Consider the following 22695-nt stretch of genomic DNA (forward strand, 5'->3'; position numbering starts at 1 on the left):
GGTTTTATTCGTCGTACAAGGGAGTTGTGGGAGTAACAAGTATCATTATATACACCATCTAGGCTTATGAATTCTATGTCTCCATCGCATCATATCATACATGCTACTTCTCCGTCCGCCTTTTTTATATGTCCAGTAGTGTTACATCGCGATCAAGTCGCATACAGTAGTGTTCATAATATCTTATCTATCGCCTCCACGTGTCATCCTTCTTTACCTTGCCACGTTTAAGGTACGCGGGCACCCTCTTCGGCAGCTCAATGTCGGGGTTATTCGCGACCTTGACAGACTCTTCCCTCTTCCTCCTGTTGAGCTCCACAACAATCTTCCTGTCGCTCAAGGTTTCACCCTTCTCCTCGGCCTCTGCTCTGAGTTGCTCTTTAACCTGTCGAATCACGCCACTATACGGCTGGCCGGGGTAAATCTTCTTACTCGCCGTCCAGTCTTCGTCGCTGACGAGCTCAATGATGCGAATGTTGTGCTTGCCCTTTCGCAGAATCAACAGCTTGTCGTCAATGACAAACTTGGTCGTTTCCTCGGGGAACCACATCTTCATGGGCGTCCAGTCGAGGTTCCCCGGCACGAGACCCCGCTGCTGACCAGGTCTGGCAGCAACATAGGCGCCCTGTTGCGAGACGAGGCGCTGACCCTCGCTGGCGCTGTTGACGAGGCCAGCTGCGTACAGGATCTTTGCGGGTGACAGTTTCAGTACAGATTGAGGAAGCTCAATGTCACTTCTCGGTGCCGTGTTTGGCGTCAAGATGCCCGTGTCGGGGGCAGGTTCCCTGATGAAGTAAGGAAGTTGCCCGCCGAAGCGGAACTGGTGCTGCCGGGCTTCCTGCACGGCCCTCTGAGAGCCGTGTACGAGAGACAAAACCTCGAACGCCAGCGTGTGTTGGGCAAGGCGCTTTGACGGATCAGCCTGGTGCTCAACCATTACTTCTTGGATCTTGGCCATTGGCATAAAGGTGAATAGCTTGAGAAGGCTCTCGACATCTTCGTCGGGCCGTCGCATAAAGTAGCCGTAGAGCTCAAACGGCGATGTCTTGAATTCGTCCAGCCAGACTGCGTTGCCCGTGCTCTTACCAAACTTGACGCCGGAAGAATCTGTAAGCAGTGGCACGGTGAAACCGACAGGTTCGTGTGTCCAAGTAGAAGGAATCTTCATTTCGGGCATTTCCTCCGATTCCCGAATAATCTTCAGGGCATCGATACCGGCGACAATGTTTCCGTACTGGTCCGAGCCGCCAATCTGCATCTGCACGCCCAGCTTGTTGTACATGTGCCAGAAATCCCAGCCCTGGAAGAGAGGGTACATGAACTCGCCCAGAGACATGCCATCTCCCTCTGTCATTTTCCTCTTGACACTGACATGAAACAATTAGCATCGACAAAACCGATGCCATGAAAGAGAATGGGAGTGACTCACGTGTCGCGCGTTAACATTGGCCCGATTCTGGTATATCTCGCGAGCCTCTTGGTAAAGTCATACATGGTCAAGCCCTGCAGCCACATGCTGTTGTTGAGCAGGCGCTGTTTCGCAGCCCAATCCTTCTCGTAGCCGTACTTGTCTCTCAGGGCTGACACGTTGTGCCATAGCCTCGACAGCTGGTAGTGTATCTTGGTGACGTTCTTGGAAATATCCGAATTGGACATGATCTCGCGGGATTGTAAGCGGCCTGACGGGTCACCGATTCGAGCGGTTGCGCCTCCGAGAAGAGTCACAGCTGGGTGGCCGTGGAACCACAGCCAGAAGAGGGGCATCATGGGAAGCAAGTGTCCGACATGCATCGAGTCTGCCGTGGGATCAACACCGACGTAGGCGCCTATTCGTTTGACTCGCATGAGTTCCTTGATCTTGTCGGGAGTTCTACGCGATTCAATCAGCCATTGAACAATTCATTCCCTGTACACAATTGCAGTCCGAAGCTGACAACATACCCCGCGACATCTTTGATGTAGCCTCTCTCGTCGAGAATATCCCACACATGCGGCTGCTCGCCGTTCTCAATCTTGACCGCCCGCTCCTCCCACCGCTTCTCGCCCTCGGCAACCTTTTCCAAGTATGAAGTCGCTATGCCGCGCGCTCTGTGGGCTTGGCCCAGCGCCCAGGCGGATCGTCGGATTCCAGGTCGTGAGCCGGCGCATCGCAATGCGAGCAGGGCCTTTGATAGCGCTGCCTGAGGAGCCATTACAAGCGGTAGAATCGCAGCAAAGGGCCGTCAATGAGCTGAACCCGAAAACAAAGAATTCCCCCAATCACCATGCCCACATTCTTGGGCGTTGAGTGTGACCGCACGGGCGAAAGATCAAGTATTCATCAATCGTCAACCAAAAAGCTTCATCCCACCTTGGATTGCCTTTTCCATGCAACAAAAATTCACATGCCATATCGAAAACGCCCAGCCAATCAGACCGGCCCAGCGTCTTCGATCGCGGAAATACATTGTTGCGCCCCGGTGGGCACGCTTCGGAACCGGCTCAGCCAATCACGGAGCTCCTAATTCGAGATCCTCGGCAATACCTCATCCGTTCAAGTTTCGTCCATCTGCGCCCGTCATCCCGAAACCGATTCTTGCTGGAGCTGTCGATTCTTTGCCAGCGCGAAGCGTCCCGGGTGCCAATTCCTCACCACTGCAATCACAAAGTCCGACTACCTCTGTCAACCATGGCCTCGATTGTGCGACCTTCCCTGCTGCGGCAGACTGCGCTGGCGGCTCGTTGCGCCAAGCCAGCCTTCCGGAACAACGCCATCAAGGCTTCGGCTTTCCACACCTCGACCCAGCGCTCTGCCATTCTGCCTCCCGGACCTCGTGAGAACTTCCCCCCAGACGCTTGATGAATAAACGCAATTGCTTTTGGAGCCCGGAATCTTGCTAACATGACGCCTCCATAGAGCGAATTGAGGGCACAGGTATGCCGCGCAAAACGTGTTGCGCTCCTCTCACATGCCGAACCGAACCTATCAAATAGCTAACCACGAGCCCTACAAACAGTCAACGACCCCGTCCCCATTCCCAACCCCAACGCCTCGCACGGCTCCTACCACTGGACCTTCGAGCGCCTCCTCGCCGCCGGCCTCGTGCCCCTCTCCATTGCTCCCTTCGCCGCCGGCTCCCTCAACCCCACCACCGACGCCATCCTGTGCTCCGCCGTCCTGCTGCACTCTCACATCGGCTTCCAGTCCGTCATCATCGACTACATCCCCAAGAACCGCTACGCCGGCCTGCGAAAGATCTTCTGGTGGGGCCTGAACCTGGCGACTGTCACCGTCGGCGTGGGATTGTACGAGTTTGAGACCAACGACATTGGTGTTACCGAGGCTATTAAGAAGATTTGGAAGGCATAAAGGGTGATGCTTGGAGAGGAGAAGGATGGAATGAAAAACTTGATATCTTGTGATTGCTTGCTGGGGAGGGAATTCGTTGGGCTTGGAGGCAGGCTGTGTAACTGATATTATGCGCCAATTGGGCCATGAAAGGGCCATGAGCGCCTGTATAGAAGTACGATTAAAGAAGAAGCAAAACCATACCACTTTGGAGTCTGTGCAATTGCTTCATGAACAAGCATTGTAGCTGTAAATGATGCCATCATAGCTCATGCCCACCCGTCTTTTATTTAACTCTGTCTAGCTTTAAGCATTTATACTGCTAGCGATGAAAGTGAAGCCCAACGTAGTCTTGATACTTCTCTTTAGCTATTTCTACAACTACTTAAGCCATGCTCAAAATCTCTTCCCAATCCAACAGTCAATTACGTCAAATCCCATAATCCTCAGCATTTATTAAGAGCAGTTCGCAGCTCCATACATACAAATCCAAAACACACAAACAGAGCCTCTCAAAATCTCCACCAACTCGTGCCCACATACTAAAAGCCGCCCGCCCGCCAATGAATTTTTACCCCGCATGCAAAAAGCTTACATACCAATTACAGAAGCCTCCCAGCAACTCTTCTACATCCTCTGGGTGGTCTAGTTGGTTCATGGCGTTCGACTGTAATGGGTATCATCTCATCGAAAAGTCGGCGGTTCGATTCCGTCCCCGGAGAACAATTCTCCCCGGAGAAGAGTTACATTTTTTTTGGGCTTTTTGGCACTTTTCACTGTTAAATATTTACCTCGTGTTTTTCTTTTCTTTTTTCTCTCTTCTTCTCAACTAGTATTTCGGAATCTTGCTTTTTTTTGTCCCATATTTCTATTTCAAATGTAGAAAATTGCATGGTTATTGAAATGGCAGAAGTAATAAAGGGTGCATCTTGCCGCCTACAATTACACCACTCAACTACTAGGTAGGACTCATCACATACAATGTCACTCACTTGATTAAAAAGATCATACAATCGAACGGTAGGTTTTATTTGTTTGTATCAATCTTCATGCTACACGCATCAACACTCCTTTTATCCCATTTCATCAGAATCCCCGGGTACAGTGTTGGACGATACCCCCATGTTTCAATCACTGTCCATCCTAAGCAATCCCATCCAGACTCTAAATAGTCAGACTGGTAATGTCAGTTCCACCAATGCGGTCAAACTCAGGGGTAGGAGGAGGCAAGTTCTCCGTCTTGGTGCAAATCCAGCAGCTGGCATACATGTTCACACGGTCGATGCAGGCGCCGTCGACGCGGGAGCCGTGGCACTTGGCAGTGAAGCCGTGAGCCTCGAAAACCTTGATGTACCAGGGGCTCAGAGCAGATGTACGAAGGAGCACACGGCCGCCCATCTGGAGAGCCCTGTTGAGCTTGCTGATCTGGGCGGCAGCTGCTTGAGAGCCAGTATCGAACCAGTCCATGCTGTCCATGATGACTGCAACGGTGAGGGTGCCGGGAGTGATGCGTGCAATGACCTCTTCAAGCTCATCGGTATGAATGCGAAGACCATCCAGAGCACCGGGGCGAGACAGCTTGGCGTGAACCTCAGGGCGGAGATACTCGAGGTGGCACTTTTTGGAGAACTTGCCATCCAGGCAGACGTAGTAGTAAGGGTTGTCAGTACCAATGTGAGTCTCTTCAGCAACGGGGTCCAGTGTGTTGACCATGTAGTGCCAGATGGCATGGGAGCGAGTGTTCTTCGCCTTGCCCTGCTTCACAATGTCCGAGTTGGCGTGGTCATTCTCAATCATGGCCAGTTGGTTCTTGGGGACTCCGAGAGCAGCCCAGAGGAAGCTCTCTTGCGCAACCACCAAATTGCAGATGAGCTTGGAGAGCAGAGCGGGTCGGATCTTGTTGCGCCAGATATCTCGCTGCTCATTCAGAGTCCGAGCACTGAGGAGCTTCTGGACAGTAGACTGCAGACCAAAGATGCGAGCAATCCAGCGGAAGGTGCGAATAGCATGGCGAGAGCCACCAGTATCGTAGAGGCCATAGCCCTTGTTGTTGTGGAAGACGTGGGTGTTCTTGAGCCAGTATTGGAATGCGCGGCCAGAGAGATGAGGAGACAGCTTAGAGATGAGCAACTTGCGAAACTCCTGGTGCTTTCCCTCACCAAAGATCTTCCAGAAATCTTCATACGGTAGAGCGGTGTACGCGGCAGCCTTGAGCTCCAAAAGGTGGTTTTGAGTCGGGTTAAGGTCAACGGCATGAACGCGAGCAGGGCTCTGAGCAAGGTAGGAAATGATGTTGTCTCCGGCAGAAGTGATGGCGAGAACCTTGTCATCAGGGCCAAGCTTCAGCAGGCGCTCGTCGACACGTGCATCTTCCCAAGTGAAAGCATAGATGTACTCGTCATTGAACTGGGTGTGCTTTTGGAGCCTGTCATCGTAGTAGATACGCCAGTGGTGGTTCTGGTAGAAGAATGAGGGGAGAGGCAGGTTGGCAGACAAGTTCTGGACCGCAGTGATGAAGGCCTTGGAGCGGATCTCTGGTGCGGATCTCTCAATCGCACGGGTCAGAGCATCTCCTTGGTTGGCAGGGTACAGGTAGGGCGACTCGGTAGCCAGCGCATCGATTCGCTCAATAATTTCATGAGGCAGACTCGACGGCGAAAACGGCTTCTTATGGCATCCAACCCAGACATAGTAAGGGATAAAGCCCAGAGTGCGGTTGCGGAAGTTGAAGTTGAGAACGGTACCAAACTTGTACTCGAGGTAATCGCGGCGGCCAGGCTCAAGGCCAACACGGTCAATGTCGAACCAGGCACGCCAAAAGTTTCGAGACAGCATGTTGACGTGACGATCCACGAGGCCACCAGTATAGTTACGGAAAGAGTAGTCAGTCTGGTTCTGGACGTAGAAATCAACGACGCCCAGAATGCCATGAGGAGCCAGCAGCGAGTTCACAGAGTCGACGACAGAGTAGTAGTCGGGCTGCCACGGGAGTCAGTTGGAGTTTCAGTCAAATAGAGCTTCTTTTCGACGGCCAAAACTTACAATCATAGACAAGCTGTATGAAAAGGTAACCAAGTCAGCACCGCCATAATCCTGGCGCTGCTGGGTGAGGTAGCTGAGCGAAGGAGATCTCGGAGCGACCTGCTTAGACATGCCAGTCTCGTAGTCTTCGAGGCGGAACTTGCGAGCGTCTTGGCAGACGACGCGGACGTTTTTCCAGCCGAGCCTCTCAAACCGCTTCTTTGCTACCTCGCAGAGAGACGGGGAGAAGTCGACAAGGTAAACGCTGGAGAAGAAGTTGGGGACGTCAACGAATTGGGACATGGCTTCAATGTTCCAGCCAGTGCCGCCGCCAACCTGTTTATTTGCTGGTCAGTTTCGGCTGTATTGATTATCGCCCAGGTCTAGCAGTATAGACCCAGATGAGACAATGGAGGCACTCACGTCGACCCAGATACGCTTAGTCTTGTTGTCGTCAGCAATCTTGGCTTTCGCCTCAAGCTGGGCAGCAACAAGAGCAAGCATGTCTTCGCGTCCGCGAAGAAGAAGCTTGCGTGTGGCATCATAAGCCCCGGCCTGCTTCTTGTAGAAGCTTTCTAGAGCGTCCTGCTGGGAAGCCTTGGAATCGCCCTGATGGGGTTTGATGAAGCAAGAGTAAAAGAACAGGAAAAAGGACCTGAGAACTCCAGGATTATTATTGTCCTGTCCGGTGCCTCGCGAGGCAACCAAACCTGAAATGGCAATGCCACCTAGAAGAGTGGCTGCTATTCCAGCATATAGAGGATTTATCTCGGTGCCGAAAGGCATAAAGTTTATGTTACCACCCTGGGGAGAAGAGAGCGTCTGGTCAGCACATGAACCCCTCAATGGCAAGGAAGAGGAATTGGAGAGCATCGGAGAGCTTACAGGAAAAGCCATGGTATTCTCTCATTTTACCAATTGAGAGAATAGAGGGAAAAGATTGATCACAAGCTAAGGATGTGTTGAACTCAGCTTCGGGCAGAGGTTGAAAACGGTAGGAAGATGGAACTGAGAGAGAACAGGTCGAGGGGAGAGGAGGAGACAAGAGGATAAATAGGGAAACCGGGAGACTTGGCTCTGTCCAGTCCAAGCCCAGACATGCACATGGACATGTAGAGGTATCAGTAATAAGGCACAGCAAGGTACTCGTGTACAAGTGCGTGCATCATCTCCAACTCTGGCACCTCCACGGCCATTTAGACGCAAGCGAGCCCCCTTTTGGGGTTGCAGCAGGCCTGGCAGCCCACATTGAAGGCGGGCAGCATTATCTTTGGGCGTTCAGTTTGCCCGTCCGTCCATACAGGAGTCTACAGTCCAGAGGCGCGTATTGCCGGCCGTGCTGGGCGTTGGATGGATTCGATTAGCGAGTTGAACACAGTACGCCTGTCCCTCACAACCCAGAATCACATGTCAAAGACTTGCTGTCAGCGAGATGGAGCGCAGGGATCATCGTCTTTTTGCAATGGCTTGTGACTGCTTCAGATCCATGGACAGCGCGCGAAAGAGCTTCTGGAGCTCGGTGGTAGCCAATGGCTGAACCACATGCTTGGGCAACGAACGGTGCCAGGGGGGCATATTGTTGGGCAACACACGTGCAAAATTGTTGAGAGATTGCCATCTGGGAGACGGGCGAGCTCCATAGCAGTTCCGTGGTAACGGCTTTAGGTCGTAGCTCCATGCGGGACGGAGTAGCTCAGGGATCTGGAGGGGCTCTGTGTCTGTCTCTGTGTCTGCTTGGACACTGTCCACCCTGGTACTGCATTGTATCATTGAGCAGGTGAGCAAGAGAGCAAGCAGAGGATAGCACTCCACTAGCAACTGAACCTGGGGAGGGGAATTGAATGCAGGTGGGCTCATCGCGAATAGCTCCGTGTTGGCGGGGCACCGCGAGTGGGGGATCCCTATGGGTTCAATTGTATCGTGCCATGCCATTGAGCTCCGGCGTGGGGAACTCCAGGCATTTTGACCCTGTTGATGTCATTCTTGGTACGTGTAGCAACTCGTATCGAGCAGTGCTTGCATGTGAAACGCATGTATCGTTGCACCGCTTGGAGCATGCATTCACTCACCCATTCGCGCTTGGCAGCCTCAGCGGATCGGCTGGAAATGTCTCGGGATTGCGGTCAGCGCGCTACTGTACAAGACACCACAGTGCAAACATGGTGACACCGGCAGAATGCAAGCCACAGGGTCTCTGTTTTCCATGCTAGAGGCCCCCCGTGTACCCCAAGGCCATGTTGAAGTTGACACTTTGTGAGGGCGTCTATCAGGCTATTTGTGGTTGGAACAAGTCGCTAAGTTAGTACAAGTACGAGCCCGGTGGAGCCAGCATTGTCTGGGGAGCGCCAATCAAGCATGGCATCCACAGCACATGCAGCGGAGGGCCAGTTCCGTAGGGGTCTTGAGCTGAGCTGAGCTGGGCGAGCTGGTTGTGGGAGAAGTGCCTTTCACACGACACCATTCCAGGCTGTATCGTTGTCAAATGCAAAGGTGAAATGGGCGTCTCTATTTTCAATGTTGGATGGTTTTAATTGACAAGGATCGGTGGGGCAGTGATGTGGCTCGTGTGGCTGGTGCAAAATGTAACTGGTATTGCTCAGGTACTACTAGGTACTGAATGTACCTACCTAGGCACCTAGGTACAGAAGGATACATCATATCCTAAGATTGATATCGCCAAGTCACCATCACCTCATACACCAAGTCAAATTTTCTTTCCCATCAAACATGCTTCGTCAACGACGACCTCAGCAAGGACCATGGCTGAGTCTTCATCAGCTTCTGGAGCTTCAGATTCTCTCAACCATACTTCATCCAACTCGGCTCCTGGTTAAAGCCGTTCCTCTTACCACTTCGTTGTCAAGTGTCTCCGACCATGTGTTCCAGTATTTGACTTGAATTCGCATTTGTTTTTGCATTTCTTGAACACAACTGGCTCCAGATGTTCGGCCGTGTCTATTTGAAGTAAGTATTTTGTACGCTGGAGAGGTATATATACTAAGTAGCTTCACCTTGTTTTCCGAACTGCCAAGCCGCTTCAACTGCTGCGCTGTCCGTTTGAAGATTCCACATCAAATTGGGTACAGTGACATTAGCCCGACCAGAGGTGAACTCCATTGTTCCAGCACTTTGGATATTGGAGTTTCCTACATGGCAGAGGCCGAAAAGCTGGTCGACTTGCAGGTTTCGAAGGGAATTGCCCAGTTCCTCCACAAAAGCATCATAGCTCTTATCGCTGGGCAGCGACATGGTCTCATCACCACTGAATTCATACGGCACAATGCCATCAGCAGTATAACGCCAAGATATTGGCGTGATGCGATGCATCTCCGCCTTATTGCTTGTAACATCCCATGGTACGGAGACGTTGCCAAATCCGACCAATATCTCATGTGCCTCCATATCGAAGTGTCGATGTAAGAGAGTCAGCCCGAACGTGTTCTCAACCCCATATTTGATGAAGATTTCGCCAATGGAAGAAGCAAGCGTATGGATGATTCCTGTAGATGCAAGTGCATTGGCAGCATCCATGATATCTGGGAGGCTGTCATAGTGCTTATAAGAGTAAGGTAATGCGGTCAAAGTCGCCATTTCAATGCAATTGAGAACGAGATGTGTGGATGGGGAGTTACCGAGGAAGTGCTTGTTGATACGGTCTGGGCTCTCCGGAGAAGCGGTTCATATACTTGCGGTTCAACCAGGTTCCACGAGAATTGTCGTCCTGACCTGCCCAAAAATACGAGGGAGCTTTATTGCCTTGGGGTTGCACAAGCCTGTGATTCGTGTCGTTGATAAGGGGTGCCGTCCACGAAAGACGTGTTTATCTTTCATTGTTTGGTGAATTATGTGGCTCGCCTAAAATGATATGGCTAGTCCTGTGTGGCATTTTTTGAACTGTTGTGTATCAGTGTATGCGCATCTGTAGACCAGCTAGTATACTACAGGTATTGACGCTGATTGCAGGTTGGCGATAATCACATACTGTCCGCAGCTACCTTACTCCGTACGTGCCTACCTACCTTAGTACCTGTAGGTACCTTATAGGTTGATGAGACTTTTGCCTGGAAGGAGCCCATACTCTAGTACTAAGAATTACCTGGCCTGTGCCCCAGCACTCTGTGGTGTCTAAGGTACCTGTATGTATGCGCCTCTTCGTGCACTGCGACATGAATGGATGCCCCCGTCTCACCAACAACGACTGCCTTATGGAGCTGCTGGTTTCCGTACAATCTCCCTTGTGCCCAGACTGGCCACACCTCCTTCGGCCAGCAACCTACCCCACCAGGTTTTCCTTCGCCGTTTGCTCGACCAATCTATATTGACTCTCATCCGTCAAAACCAACCGTTCATCAATTTTCAACATCGGAATCATCATGAGAGAAGTACAAGCCCTCGAAGCGCTTGGCGTTGCCCCCGACAGCATCTGGGGCGATGAAGACGAAACCATTGTCTATGCCCAAGTGCTTGGACAAGGAAAGGCAATCATTTTCCGTTTCCAGCGGAGCCATGACAGCTCGCCCCAGTCATTGCCAAGCCGGATTGTCTGCTGCTATCACGACCTCGAGGTGCCAGATGGGGCATTCACTTTCCAGGATCGCAGCTCAATGCGAAGCGCCTTATGGTCTGCCATAGCCACGGTTTGGCCTCATTGCATCATGGATCTTGCGATTACCGACCCTGGAGTTGTGGTTGATATCCTTCCTGGAGAGATCCAGGAGATTGTCTGGAGGGTTTACCAGGAACCACTCTTTGATCAGTATCTCGCCCTCCTCCGCGATATCCAGTCAAGCGACCTGGTTTCTGAGGGCCACTCTCCTCGTACGCTTGACATCTCCGAGGTTACCCTACTCGAGGTATTGGGCGGTAGAGGCTGCTCTAAGCGGGTGCAGGTTCAAGATTCAGGGAAGCCATCAACGCTTGTCTTCAAAGGAGTTGATTTTCAAACATACCTGCAGCTTCACGATGACGACGACGAATTTGCCCGCACCACGGTCGATGTTTGGAGACGTTCTAGCAAATTAATCGCCAACATGCCACGCCATCCAAACATCCAATCGCCACCGCGGTACCTAGTATCGGTGCGCGACTCCAACCAGAACGCTGTGCTTGTTGGTCATCTATCAACCTATTTCGCTAGAGGCGACCTCGGTAACGCAATTTACGCAGTCAATGCAAGAAAATCGCAAATCCCCTTGCAGCAAAAAGCTAAATGGTGTCATCAAATGTGCCTGGCAATAAGGCACACCCACCGGGTCACGCATACGTTCCACATGGATATAAAGCCCGGAAATTTTATTATTGACGACCAAGAGAACCTGATCCTCATTGACTGGGAGCAACACGGTGCACCAGCAACCACACTCGCCCCCGAGGCCGACGGAACCTGGGACGTGGAAGAACAAGATACGAAGGAGAACGGATCGACGAAGCTGGTCTACACCAAATATACGGGCCCAGAGCGTCGGAATATGCCGGAAGGCAGTGGACGGGAGAGCTTCAATGTTTGGAATGTCTTCCCAGAGTGGCAAGCGAGTTGCCCTAAAGCTGTTGAGTTGGCCGAGGTGTTTGCGTTAGGGAGGACCATGTGGATGCTTCTGAGCCAGACAGCCACCGACTTTGACGAGGTTGAGCACCCCGATGATGTTCAGGTCACCTGGGCAGGGGAAAACGATCCTCCATCCCATTGGGTCGAAATCGTGGAAAATTGCATGAAGGTCGATCCAAACGATCGTCCATCGTTGGACAGCCTGGTAGAGTTCTGGGAAGGCGAAACATATTCCCTTGAAAAGCAACGCTCCCCATTTCGGCTCAGAATACTATAAGAATAGTTATTGCTCAATTGCACCTGCGCGGAGTCGCGGTAGCGAAATCTGACGGAAGGAATTCAAAACTGATTGGACATGGTACACCAATCCATTATGGAGCATATGCCTCAGCTACTACCTAGGTACCTACTGAGGTACTAATCCACCTAGTAGGTGAGTAGAAAATGTACTATTCAAGTTGATGTGGTCGTAATAGGGTAGGCTCTTCTGTTGCTGCCCAGAGAGGCTGCCAGGGAAAACACTGAGAGCTTGCGTCCGAATGCAAGGCTATGTGATTCACAGCCTATAACGCTAAAGTTGGAACAGCAAATTTCCAATAGGTAGTTTCAGATTCAATTGAGTTCTATGGCCCTTTTCACTTTCCCCTCTCTTTTTCCAAATATACGTGTATTGTGTCACCACACAAGTATAAGTTTCAATAAGAGCATATTGTTGCTTTGGTAGCAAAATGCCACACCACCTTTACGCTAACCCTTTTCGGTTGAGCTCATGGTGATTATGCAAGTCTGCGCTCGGAAAAATACCTCTTCCGACGTCATCAATCCCTCGACCGCGACAGCCCCCCATTCGATACGCTGCTTCATGCGCTTACATGAGGCGTAGACGCGACAATGGACCCATGGTCTACTGCCGGCAACTACAGCGCCGGGCTTCCATCAAACAGTCATCGCAGGCATTTTGTTCATCTGCGACTCCATCTGTGAGCTGCTAGGTAGCGTCTGCGACTCACATCCTCCATCATGCCTCCCGGATCTGGACAAAAAGGCACAGGCAAGAAGAACTCGGCCGCCATGCAGAAACAGAGCCGGAATTCGACGCCGGTGCCGGCCCCGGCGTCTGCACTCCCACCACAGGAGTTTTACGATCCGGACTACCTCAATACTAGAGTCATATTGTTTTCGAATCTCGCCTTTGACAACCTGGTGGATCAGGGCGCCTCTAGCGCTGCCGTCCCCGACTCGCGGAGCATCGACGCCATGCTTGATAAGCTTAAGACGCTCATCAATATCATGGAGAAGCGCTCCACGTTTTACGACCGCGGAATGAGATACCTGGCCGACGAACGGAAAAAGCGCCCCGACGACATGCGTGTGGATGGAGGAGAAACCGAGACGAAAAAGTCCAAGCACAAGCGCAAGAAGGGCTCCGATAACCTTGCGCCGGGCGATGGTAGCCATGGTATGTCCAAGCTCATGCCACTTCGTTGTCGCATCCAACGAAGCTAGGCTATTGGATGTTGAGAGCGTTGAGAGATCTTTTGCTAACCAGTCACAATAGAGCAGTCTTCTCCGCTGAGGGATTCGAAGCGGAAACACGTGCGCGACAACGACGACGCCAGCTCGTCGCTCTCTCCCATCGCCGGCGGAGCATCACCAAACGCCATGGAGACCGACGAGAAACCCAAAAAGGAAGAAATCGAAGAGGAGGAAGAGAGCTCGGAAGACGAGGGCGCACCCCCTAGACGCGAGCTGCCCCAAGCACAAACGTTTGGCGAAGATCCATCCACCTACCCGGACCCCACCGTCTACGAGATTTTACCCACCTACGATGGCATGCCGGATGAAGAGAGAAAGAAGATTTACTCTGTTGCGGTGTATCCAAGGAGTGATCTGGCTGATATGATCGCCGGCGACCCCCCGGACAAGGACTTTAGTAATACGAAGCCGAGCAGTCAAATCAACTTTTCGACCTTTTCCACGTACATTGACCCCTACTTCCGGCCATTCTCAGAAGAGGACTTGGCGTTTTTGCGAGAGCGCAGCGATCGTGTGACACCCTTTGTCATGCCTAAGCGCGGCAAGAGGCATTATACTGAGATCTGGGCTGAAGAGGATGGTGCCATGTCCATTGACACACCGCAGCAGAATCGCGACAAGTTGCCGCCAAACCAGCCTCGCGGCAGCATTGATAATATGAATGACGGCGTAGCTGAAACGGATGCGCTATCTATCGGGCCCCTCGCCACAAGATTACTACAAGCACTGCGACCTGAGTCGCGAACACAGTCCTCCGATGACAAGCCAACTACTAACGGGGTTACAAATGGCGACATCAGCATGAACGGGGACATAAACGGCGACGAGCCGAATGGCGTTGACGACAAATCAAGTCCAGTGCCGCCTGCTACCTTCATGGTGGAGTCATCAACGGAGTCGTGGAAGAAGGCGACACATCCAAAGCTTGAGTACGCCCAGGTTGAGGAGCGGCTTAAACAGGAGCTTCGGCATATTGGGTTTCTTCCGCAAGATGGCATTGAGAGCGAATATGATGGCCATTTCGACGACGAGGTCGCGGGTAGACTACGGCTGCTGCAAGCCAGACTAAAAGAGCAAATGCTCGTCAACGGCGCGCGCAAGGCACGACTGATGGACTTGGTACGCGAGCGCATGGCCCACCAAGAGTACCAGACTATTCTCGAAGATCTGGACTCGCAAGTCAACGCAGCCTATCTCAAGCGGACGCGGACAATGGGCAAGAGCAAGAAGTCCAAGCGACCCGGAGGTGCGGGCGGAGGCAGCCACTTTGTCGGAGCGGCGGCGGGCATGGCGCGGCCGGGAATAGGTGACCTGACCAAGACGCTGATGGAGCGGCGGAGGAGGTGGATCGACACGATAGGATCTGTCTTTGAAGACGAGAATCTCAACAAGGTCCCCCGAGCTGAAGATCCAGATAGCTCTATTTTCAAGCCGGACGAGATGGCGGAGTTGATAAAGAAGGAGAAGGACCAGTGGGATGACGAGATTGAAGAGGAATAAACCAAATTGATCGTGGGGGATGGTGTTTCTGGTATTTGGCAGGTCATTTCGGAAGGGTTGTATTGTTCGTTTTGCAAGGGTGGACTGGCGTTTGGTTATGAACCGGCTTTAGGTATGAAGCGCCTCGAGAGAAACTTATACATCTATACGAATTGATTTATTTCCAGCAGCAAATGCACGAGTAAGATGACGAGTTTGTTAAGATGAACATCATAATAGTAGGTCTGTCGATCCATTGCTCAAGTAATTGTAGATGATGTTCATTTCAAGTTCAGGGTCCAAATGCTTGATTCAGCACATGCAGCGGACACAAGCGCGCTGAGCCACAGCGGCTTAAGGCTTGACCCGGACGCGGCTCCATATCACTGGCGGCAATCTCGATAGATAAAGGTGATGAGGTAACATCTACTCAGTACAGGCGCCTCCCCCGTATCAGCGATCCTTATCTCTGGACGAAGAATAGGCAAAGACACGCATCCAATGGTTGACCTGCGGGGAAAGGCTGCAACGATGATTACCTTGTTCTTCTACGGCTCAGATCTTTGTGGCTTTTCATTCTCCCTTACAGCTAAGCCTTGCCGCTCGATTGATTGATAGACAGAGGTTTCTGTGTTTGAGTGAGACACGATGCACTTGGTACCGAAAGAGGTGCGTCTGACGCTATTCCCGGCCAAGCCCTTGGCTACCTAGCAGCTGGAGCTCTGGTGGATCGATCTGTCTGTGGCTAACCACCAGCAATTGAACTTGTTGCAGCTCGACAAGCTCGTCATCTCACAGGTGGGCTTCCTGGCGCAGAGGCGCCTTGCCAGGGGTGTCAAGCTGAACCACAGCGAGGCAACGGTACGGACTTTATTGATTTCGCTGGTGTTGTCATCCAGCATAACCCAAGTCACACAAGTCACACTAACTATATCCAACTGCTTTGCAGGCTCTCATCGCAAACAACCTGCAAGAACTCATCCGCGATGGCAACCACAGCGTCGCCGATCTCATGGACCTCGGGTCTACCATGCTTGGCCGCCGTCATGTCCAGCCCTCCGTTTGCGCCACCTTGACCGAGATCCAGGTTGAAGGCACATTCCCCATGGGCACGTATCTGGTCACTGTCCACAACCCCATCCGTACAGACGACGGCGACCTGGAACGCGCCCTGTACGGCAGCTTTCTGCCCGTCCCGGATGTTGACCAGTTTTTCCCTCTCGCCGCTGCTGAGGAGTATGAAGCTACCGCACAGCCTGGCGTTGTCGTGGCCGTCAAGGGCAAGGTGTCGTTGAATCAGGACCGCAAGCGAATCAGGCTCAGGGTGACGAGCAAGGGAGACCGGCCCATTCAAGTCGGCTCGCATTACCACTTTATCGAGACCAACCCGCAGCTGGATTTTGATCGCGAAAGGGCATATGGCTACCGGCTTGACATTCCGGCAGGCACCTCAGTTCGCTTCGAGCCCGGGGACACCAAGACGGTGACCCTTGTGGAGATCGGGGGGAACAAGGTCATCCGTGGCGGTAACCACATGGCAACCGGAGGCCTGGAGCTCTGGAGAATCAACGACATCGTTGCCAAGTTACAGCAGGCTGGCTTCGCACACACACCAGAACCCCTCACCGACGCTGTTCACATTGATGCGTTCCAGATGGATCGTGCCGCCTATGCTACAATGTTTGGCCCAACGACAGGCGACTTGGTCCGCCTAGGAAATACGAGTCTATGGGTCAAGGTCGAAAAGGACTTTACCGTCTACGGGGACGAGTGTAAGTTTGGTGGTGGCAAGACGCTTCGCGAGGGCATGGGACAAGCAACCGGGCGACTCGACGCCGATTCTCTGGACATGGTGGTGACCAATGCTCTCGTGGTTGACTGCACGGGCATTTACAAAGCCGACATTGGTGTAAAGAACGGGTACATTGTAGGAATCGGCAAAGCAGGCAACCCCGATGTCATGGACGGCGTATCGCCGGGGATGGTCGTGGGCAGCTGTACCGACGTCATCGCTGGCGAGGGAAAGATTATCACGGCTGGCGGCCTCGACACTCATATTCACTTTATATGCCCACAGCAGGCGGACGAATCTCTTGCATCTGGAATCACCACGTTGCTAGGAGGAGGCGTGGGACCTAGGCAAGTCTTAATGACGTTTTCTCTATCGCTCCGACAAGCCCTCTCACTCATACATGCGATCGAATTTCTCCTATTTGATATGTGGTCTGGATCTTGGCTGATATAAGTCCTGCAGTGCCGGCACCAACGCAACAACTTGCACCCCGGGAAAGAATTACATGCGCCAAATGCTCCAAGCTTGCGACCAACTACCTGTCAATGTCGGCATCACTGGCAAGGGCAATGACAGCTCTCCCGTCGCCCTGCGTGAGCAAGTCGCCGCCGGAGCTTGCGGCCTCAAATTGCATGAAGATTGGGGCAGCACCCCAGCCGCCATCGACTCGTGTCTGACGGTTTGTGACGAGATGGACGTCCAGTGTCTCATTCACACCGACACGCTCAACGAATCTGGTTTCGTCGAATCCACTATCGATGCCATCAAGGGCCGCACCATTCACACATATCACACCGAAGGTGCAGGCGGCGGCCATGCCCCAGACATCATCTCCGTGGTCGAGCACCCCTATGTGCTCCCCTCGTCAACCAACCCCACTCGGCCATACACCAAAAACACTCTCGACGAACACTTGGACATGCTCATGGTCTGCCACCACCTGTCCAGAGACATCCCCGAAGATGTTGCCTTCGCCGAGAGCCGGATTCGCGACAAGACCATCGCCGCCGAGGACGTGCTTCACGACCTCGGCGCCATCAGCATGATGAGCTCCGACTCGCAGGCCATGGGGAGGTGCGGCGAGGTCATTCTCCGGACGTGGAACACGGCCGACAAGAACAAGTCGCAAAGGGGGCCTCTGCCGGAGGACGCCGGAACCGGTGCGGACAACTTTAGGGTGAAGCGCTACGTGAGCAAGTACACCATCAACCCTGCCTTGGCCCAGGGCTTCAGCCATGTCATTGGCAGTGTCGAGGTGGGCAAGCTGGCGGACTTGGTGGTCTGGGATCCAGCCTGGTTTGGAACCAAGCCGTCACTCGTTATCAAGAGCGGCCTCATTGCCTTGGCTCAGATGGTCAGTCTACACACACACATCTCTTCCCCCTAATTCACCTTTGAAAACACACTCTTTATTGAACCAACAACTAACAATCCAAATCCTTGCAGGGTGACCCCAATGCCTCCATCCCAACAGTCCAGCCCATCATCGCCCGCCCCATGTTCGCCCCTCTCGTCCCCCAAACCAGCATTCTCTTCGTCTCCAACGAGTCCATCGTCTCCGGCGCCGTTGCGTCGTACGGCCTGCGCAAGCGCGTCGAGGCCGTCAAGGGATGCCGCACCGTGTCCAAGAGCGACATGCGCTTCAACGACACCATGCCCAAGATGAAGGTCGATCCGGAGAGCTACATTGTCGAGGCAGATGGGCAGGTGTGCAGCGCCGAGCCGGCGACGACGCTGCCTCTGACGCAGGCTTATTACGTATATTGATTGATGTAAATAGAATGAATACAATACCTGTAGTGTCGAGTGTTTCAAAGCCAATGTCATTTCAAAAGTCACGTTCACCATAGATAGGGACACAAGATATGAAGTCATTTTGCTTAATCATTGCTTTCATTATCGCATACAAAGTTCGGCCGTTCAACAACGAACTTGAGAGACTTAGATACACGACGTAACAAGTTCCGCCCATCCCTCCGTTTGGTCCCAGAGAACTACCTAACGAAAAAAAACGAAATCCGGATGCCCCCCTTGTTTGTCCCTTTAGAAAAAAAAAACCAAAAAGGGCCATACGTAAATGGAGGAAAAAGTAGAAACGATGCGCCCTAAAAACCCTGATTTTATACGAACCGCCATATGCCGGGCGATGGAAAGTCGGAATGAAGCGAGAGATATAAGAGGGAAAAATCAAATCAGAGATTGATCTTTCCCCCTGGTTCATGCTCAAAAAAACAAACGCAAGACGGACTGTATCAACAAAGCCCAGCAAAGGGGAAAAGGGGGAGGAATGCCCCATCTCCGCCGCCGTTCTCGTCTGAGGTATCATGATTCCCTTTTCAACCAAAAAGAAAAAACCAAGAGCCAACTTTGAAAGAGAAGAAGACACCAACAATCCCTTCTGCTAGATTTTGCTGTCTGCAGATAGTATGGCATGGGGATGAGTCGTAGAAGGAAGCTTTTCGCTACTCCAGGGCGGCCCCTGTTGCCAAATGGACCTGGGGCAAGAATGCGGGAAGGGCAGCTCGGATTGCCGCTGGTTGCCAAGGTTGCATTACTCAAGTGCTCTTAGTCTTCTTGCGTCCTGACTTCTTGGGCTCCTCCTTCTCGGGCTCGGCCGCCTTGGCCGACGTCCTTCTCCGCTTCTTATCCGGGCTGGCAGGCGGGGCGACCTTTGGTGTCTCAACCTCGGCAGCAGGAGTGGCAGTCTTGCGCTTGCGGCTGGAGGCGGGCTTCTTGGGGGTCTTGGCAGGAGTCTCCTCCTCCTCGCCCTCTTCGGCGGCGGCGGCAACCTGCTGCAGCTGCTCGGCAATGGCCTCTTGGTCGTTGACGGGCTCAGCCTGGGCGGTGGCCTCCTTGAGCTCTGGCATGGGGATGTGGAAGTCCTCGGCGTACTTAAGCGCCTCCTCATCGGTCATGTTCTTGGCAATTGGGTTTCCGTTCTTGTAAGAATGAACGCGGGCATTGTACAGGCGCAGGTTGTACTGGTAAGCATTGTTCCAGCCCTGCTTCTCCTGGGGAGTCATGTGTGCCCACCGTCGCTGGCCCTCTTCTTGAACGGCGCCCTTCGGGGCATCAGCTCCCAGGTCGTTGGCAATGATGGAACGAGCATGCTGCATGTAGAGGAAGTAGGGGGTCAGGGGGCGCTTGGGGGCGTTGGGGTCGTGGGTGCGCTTCTTGCGCTCCTTCTTCTCCTCAACAAGAGGGGTCATGTCAGGGATGGGCATGATGAGCTGGGCAGCAGCATCAAAGGTGTTGAGAAGGTCGCCCTGGGGACCCTCTGCAGTGCCCTCGCCAAGCAGCAGGTTGGTCTGGCGAATGTAGTCATTGGTGAATGACCTCAAGAGCTCCAGAATGGTGGTAAGTCTGCCAACGGCCTAATTGAGTTTATTAGCAAACTGCTCTTATTGTTCGAGGGAAGTTTTCAGGCAAGGAAGACGAAGAGCAGTGTTTTGAAGTGAGGCAAAGCTGCTGTAGTATTGCCACCACTCGACAGCTTCAGGCGGCATCTCAGCGAGACGCGGGGCTCGGCCAGCCTCAAATGTAAACAATGAGGGGCTTGCAGTGAGTGCTGGTCGTGCGGAGCCAGAAGCAATGGGCAGATGTGATGGGGAATAAAATCAAGCGAAAATATGAGATGCACCAAGTGAGGCTGGACGTGTGTGTCTGTGTTTTGACTCTTGCTGCCCGGTTTCACGCCACCTGAAGCGAGGTCTCGCCACACAAAGAGGCCCAGCCAACTGCCGGCTCACTCAACGTCACTCGAGCAAAGAGAAGGAAGAAAAAAAAAGCAACAGAAGTTGAGGAGATGCGTCTCGACACCAGCGCGTGTCTCTGTCTGTCTCTGGCCGCATCGCCCCGGGCAAATCATTGACGGGGAGAGTGAGAGTTGAGGGTTGAAGCAGAACATTGGAAGCTCTGGAAGCGATCAAACTTACCGAGTCACGGACGCGCAAGAAGCTATCGTTGTCGACCACGCGCTGAGGCACGCCGGGAACAGGCCCGGGAACTGCTGCTGGGTGCAGGCCAGCGACGACGGGCGCGGGCACCATGGTGGGAGGAGGCACAACGGCCACGGGCAGCGCCTTGGCCTTTTCCTCTACGGACTTCTTGGGCGGGCGAGGCATTGCGGGTGATGCTGGTAACTGTCAAGTGTTCTAGCGGCAAAAAGTGGCTGCTGGCGACGTTGTGAAAAAGCCGGCGCGTTGCTGAGCGGGCACTGGCTTTGCGCTGGTGTTGTTTTTTTCCCTAGCTGTAGCTGGGAGATGCGCTGCTGCGATGGGTTCTGAAGAAGCCCGCTGAGAGCGATCTAATGGATAGCGGGATGAAGGTTGAGGTGGTGGATCAGGGACCGCGGGTTTGGGTTTTTGGGGGATGGATGAGTGCTGAAGAACGGGGGGAAAACAAAATTTCGGGGGTTGGGGCTTGTGGTGGGCGGTGCGCGCAATAAGTACCTGCGCCGGGGCTTTGGGGGGAGCGCGCAATCAGCGCAAAAGCGGCAGCCGCAGCGGTCCAGTCGACCAGCTTTTTTTTTCTTCCTTTTTTTTTCCCTCTTCCCGCGGGCTGGGCTGGACTGGACTGGCGCCCCTCCTCTCCCCTCCCAGGGCGTGGCACTCCGTTGCTTGGTCCGCTGATTGATCGTGCTAAGAGGCACCCACAGCATTTCTGGCGCGTAAATCCATCCATCCATTGCCCCCGACACATGCAACGCACCAGACAGAAAAATTTGCGTGCGTAGGCGCCTGGCCAAGCCCAACCAGTCGAGCCAGTGATGTCTCGCGCGCCCGCTGGGAAATACCACATCACGCTACGAAATCCCATCCCAGGCCGTGCTCGACTCTGCTCTGCTCTGCTCTGCTCAGCCAGCTCAGCTCAGCTCGAGTCGACTCCGGAAGCACGGGCGGCCATGCCCTGGGCCCTTCTGAGAGACCCCGCACTGCGCTCGCCAGCTGGGCTCGGGACTGCTGCTGGACTCCAGCAGTAGAGCTCAGCCCGACCTCGGTGTTTCCCCCAGGGCCCTGGTGCTCGATTTCTTGGTGCTGGCCGTGATCCGGCAAATCGTGCTGTCTGCCCGGTCACACTCTGGTCTGGTGCTACTGTACAGCGCTTGCAGCGGCCCCCTCGGCCTCTCGTCAGCGCACGCTGGTCTTCACAACTGTACGCTCGCTGAGGTGCACTGCCCTCGGCTTGGGTAGTTCTCGGGCTCAGAACCTGACACAACGATGATTGTCGCCTCCGTAACGTGCAAATCTGCCAACCGTAGCTGTCAGTCCGTGGCCTCTTTTCCCGCGACAACGTCCACCTACCGTACTTTACAGCACACGTCCATCCTCTCAGCGGCCATGGATCAAATTCTTCCATGCAACTACTACTGCCAGTCTCCAGCATAGCCACTACATGATGCAGCTGCTTGGGCGGTCAGTCGCTCGCTCCACATGCACCTACGCTCTTTCCCTCTGAGCTGGATTCCCGCCTGCGCAGGGCATTTTTGATTCATGTCGGGTCATTTTTTACAAGTACCGAGCATGTACTTTGTGCGTGCTCGCTTAGTCTTATTTGGTGTCATGGCATTTTGTCTTTCTCTCGTCTCCGGTGATGCTGTTGTCGTTGTTGCTCCTCAACTGTCTCATGCTGTCTAGCTGAGCCCGGCGCGTGTCTTGCGCTGGTTCTGCGCGGCCAACAGCGCCGTTACCGACCTTCTGGAAACGCCGCTTCACCACGGCTTGGTGGTTCGGCAATACCTGCTAGCTACCTTCTGAAGCACCTAGACAGCGACGTCCGATCAGTTCTGGGATCCGACGAGCCAGCCGCTGGTTACACTGGGACAGCAGCCAATTGAAGCCCAAGACGGAATGCTAGCGGTCTCTCGGCGACTGCTGGCGCCGCGGCGTACGTGGCGTACATTTCAGCACGATGATGAACGCCCCTCACCACTGGAGTTTCAGCGCACGCCTAAAAGCGGCAAGTGATCAATGGGAGCCTTGGAGCAATTCTTGT

General features: G+C 53.3%; 8 protein-coding genes across 8 annotated transcripts; 4 read left to right on the top strand and 4 right to left on the bottom strand.

Annotated features, from left to right (window-relative positions):
• Positions 1 to 187: 187 nt before the first annotated feature.
• Positions 188 to 2192, bottom strand: Triagg1_866 (uncharacterized protein; the record flags this gene model as incomplete). The annotated part of the gene is made up of 3 exons (XM_062902117.1): positions 188 to 1367; positions 1430 to 1870; positions 1942 to 2192. The coding sequence occupies 3 exons, from the start codon at positions 2190 to 2192 to the stop codon at positions 188 to 190; spliced, it is 1872 nt and encodes a 623-aa protein (XP_062760090.1).
• Positions 2193 to 2668: 476 nt separating this feature from the next.
• Triagg1_867 (uncharacterized protein) lies at positions 2669 to 3349 on the top strand (the record flags this gene model as incomplete). Its single annotated transcript, XM_062902129.1, has 3 exons — positions 2669 to 2813; positions 2897 to 2914; positions 2997 to 3349. 3 exons carry the CDS (start codon positions 2669 to 2671, stop codon positions 3347 to 3349), a joined length of 516 nt encoding a protein of 171 aa, XP_062760091.1.
• Positions 3350 to 4492: 1143 nt separating this feature from the next.
• Positions 4493 to 7222, bottom strand: Triagg1_868 (uncharacterized protein; the record flags this gene model as incomplete). The annotated part of the gene is made up of 3 exons (XM_062902140.1): positions 4493 to 6307; positions 6371 to 6685; positions 6773 to 7222. The coding sequence occupies 3 exons, from the start codon at positions 7220 to 7222 to the stop codon at positions 4493 to 4495; spliced, it is 2580 nt and encodes an 859-aa protein (XP_062760092.1).
• A 2124-nt stretch (positions 7223 to 9346) lies between these two features.
• Positions 9347 to 9940, bottom strand: Triagg1_869 (uncharacterized protein; the record flags this gene model as incomplete). Its single annotated transcript, XM_062902151.1, has 1 exon — positions 9347 to 9940. The coding sequence occupies one exon, from the start codon at positions 9938 to 9940 to the stop codon at positions 9347 to 9349; it is 594 nt and encodes a 197-aa protein (XP_062760093.1).
• A 782-nt stretch (positions 9941 to 10722) lies between these two features.
• On the top strand, positions 10723 to 12171 carry Triagg1_870 (uncharacterized protein; the record flags this gene model as incomplete). Its single annotated transcript, XM_062902162.1, has 1 exon — positions 10723 to 12171. One exon carries the CDS (start codon positions 10723 to 10725, stop codon positions 12169 to 12171), a length of 1449 nt encoding a protein of 482 aa, XP_062760094.1.
• A 743-nt stretch (positions 12172 to 12914) lies between these two features.
• On the top strand, positions 12915 to 14930 carry Triagg1_871 (uncharacterized protein; the record flags this gene model as incomplete). The annotated part of the gene is made up of 2 exons (XM_062902173.1): positions 12915 to 13353; positions 13453 to 14930. The coding sequence occupies 2 exons, from the start codon at positions 12915 to 12917 to the stop codon at positions 14928 to 14930; spliced, it is 1917 nt and encodes a 638-aa protein (XP_062760095.1).
• A 627-nt stretch (positions 14931 to 15557) lies between these two features.
• On the top strand, positions 15558 to 18468 carry Triagg1_872 (uncharacterized protein; the record flags this gene model as incomplete). Its single annotated transcript, XM_062902184.1, has 5 exons — positions 15558 to 15578; positions 15621 to 15770; positions 15859 to 17063; positions 17164 to 18055; positions 18148 to 18468. 5 exons carry the CDS (start codon positions 15558 to 15560, stop codon positions 18466 to 18468), a joined length of 2589 nt encoding a protein of 862 aa, XP_062760096.1.
• Positions 18469 to 19256: 788 nt separating this feature from the next.
• On the bottom strand, positions 19257 to 20825 carry Triagg1_873 (transcriptional regulator family: HMG; the record flags this gene model as incomplete). The annotated part of the gene is made up of 2 exons (XM_062902195.1): positions 19257 to 20075; positions 20637 to 20825. The coding sequence occupies 2 exons, from the start codon at positions 20823 to 20825 to the stop codon at positions 19257 to 19259; spliced, it is 1008 nt and encodes a 335-aa protein (XP_062760097.1).
• Positions 20826 to 22695: the final 1870 nt, after the last annotated feature.

Source organism: Trichoderma aggressivum (assembly GCF_033847375.1).
Source record: "Trichoderma aggressivum f. europaeum strain CBS 100526 chromosome Unknown scaffold_002, whole genome shotgun sequence".
Taxonomy (NCBI): Eukaryota; Fungi; Ascomycota; class Sordariomycetes; order Hypocreales; family Hypocreaceae; genus Trichoderma; species Trichoderma aggressivum.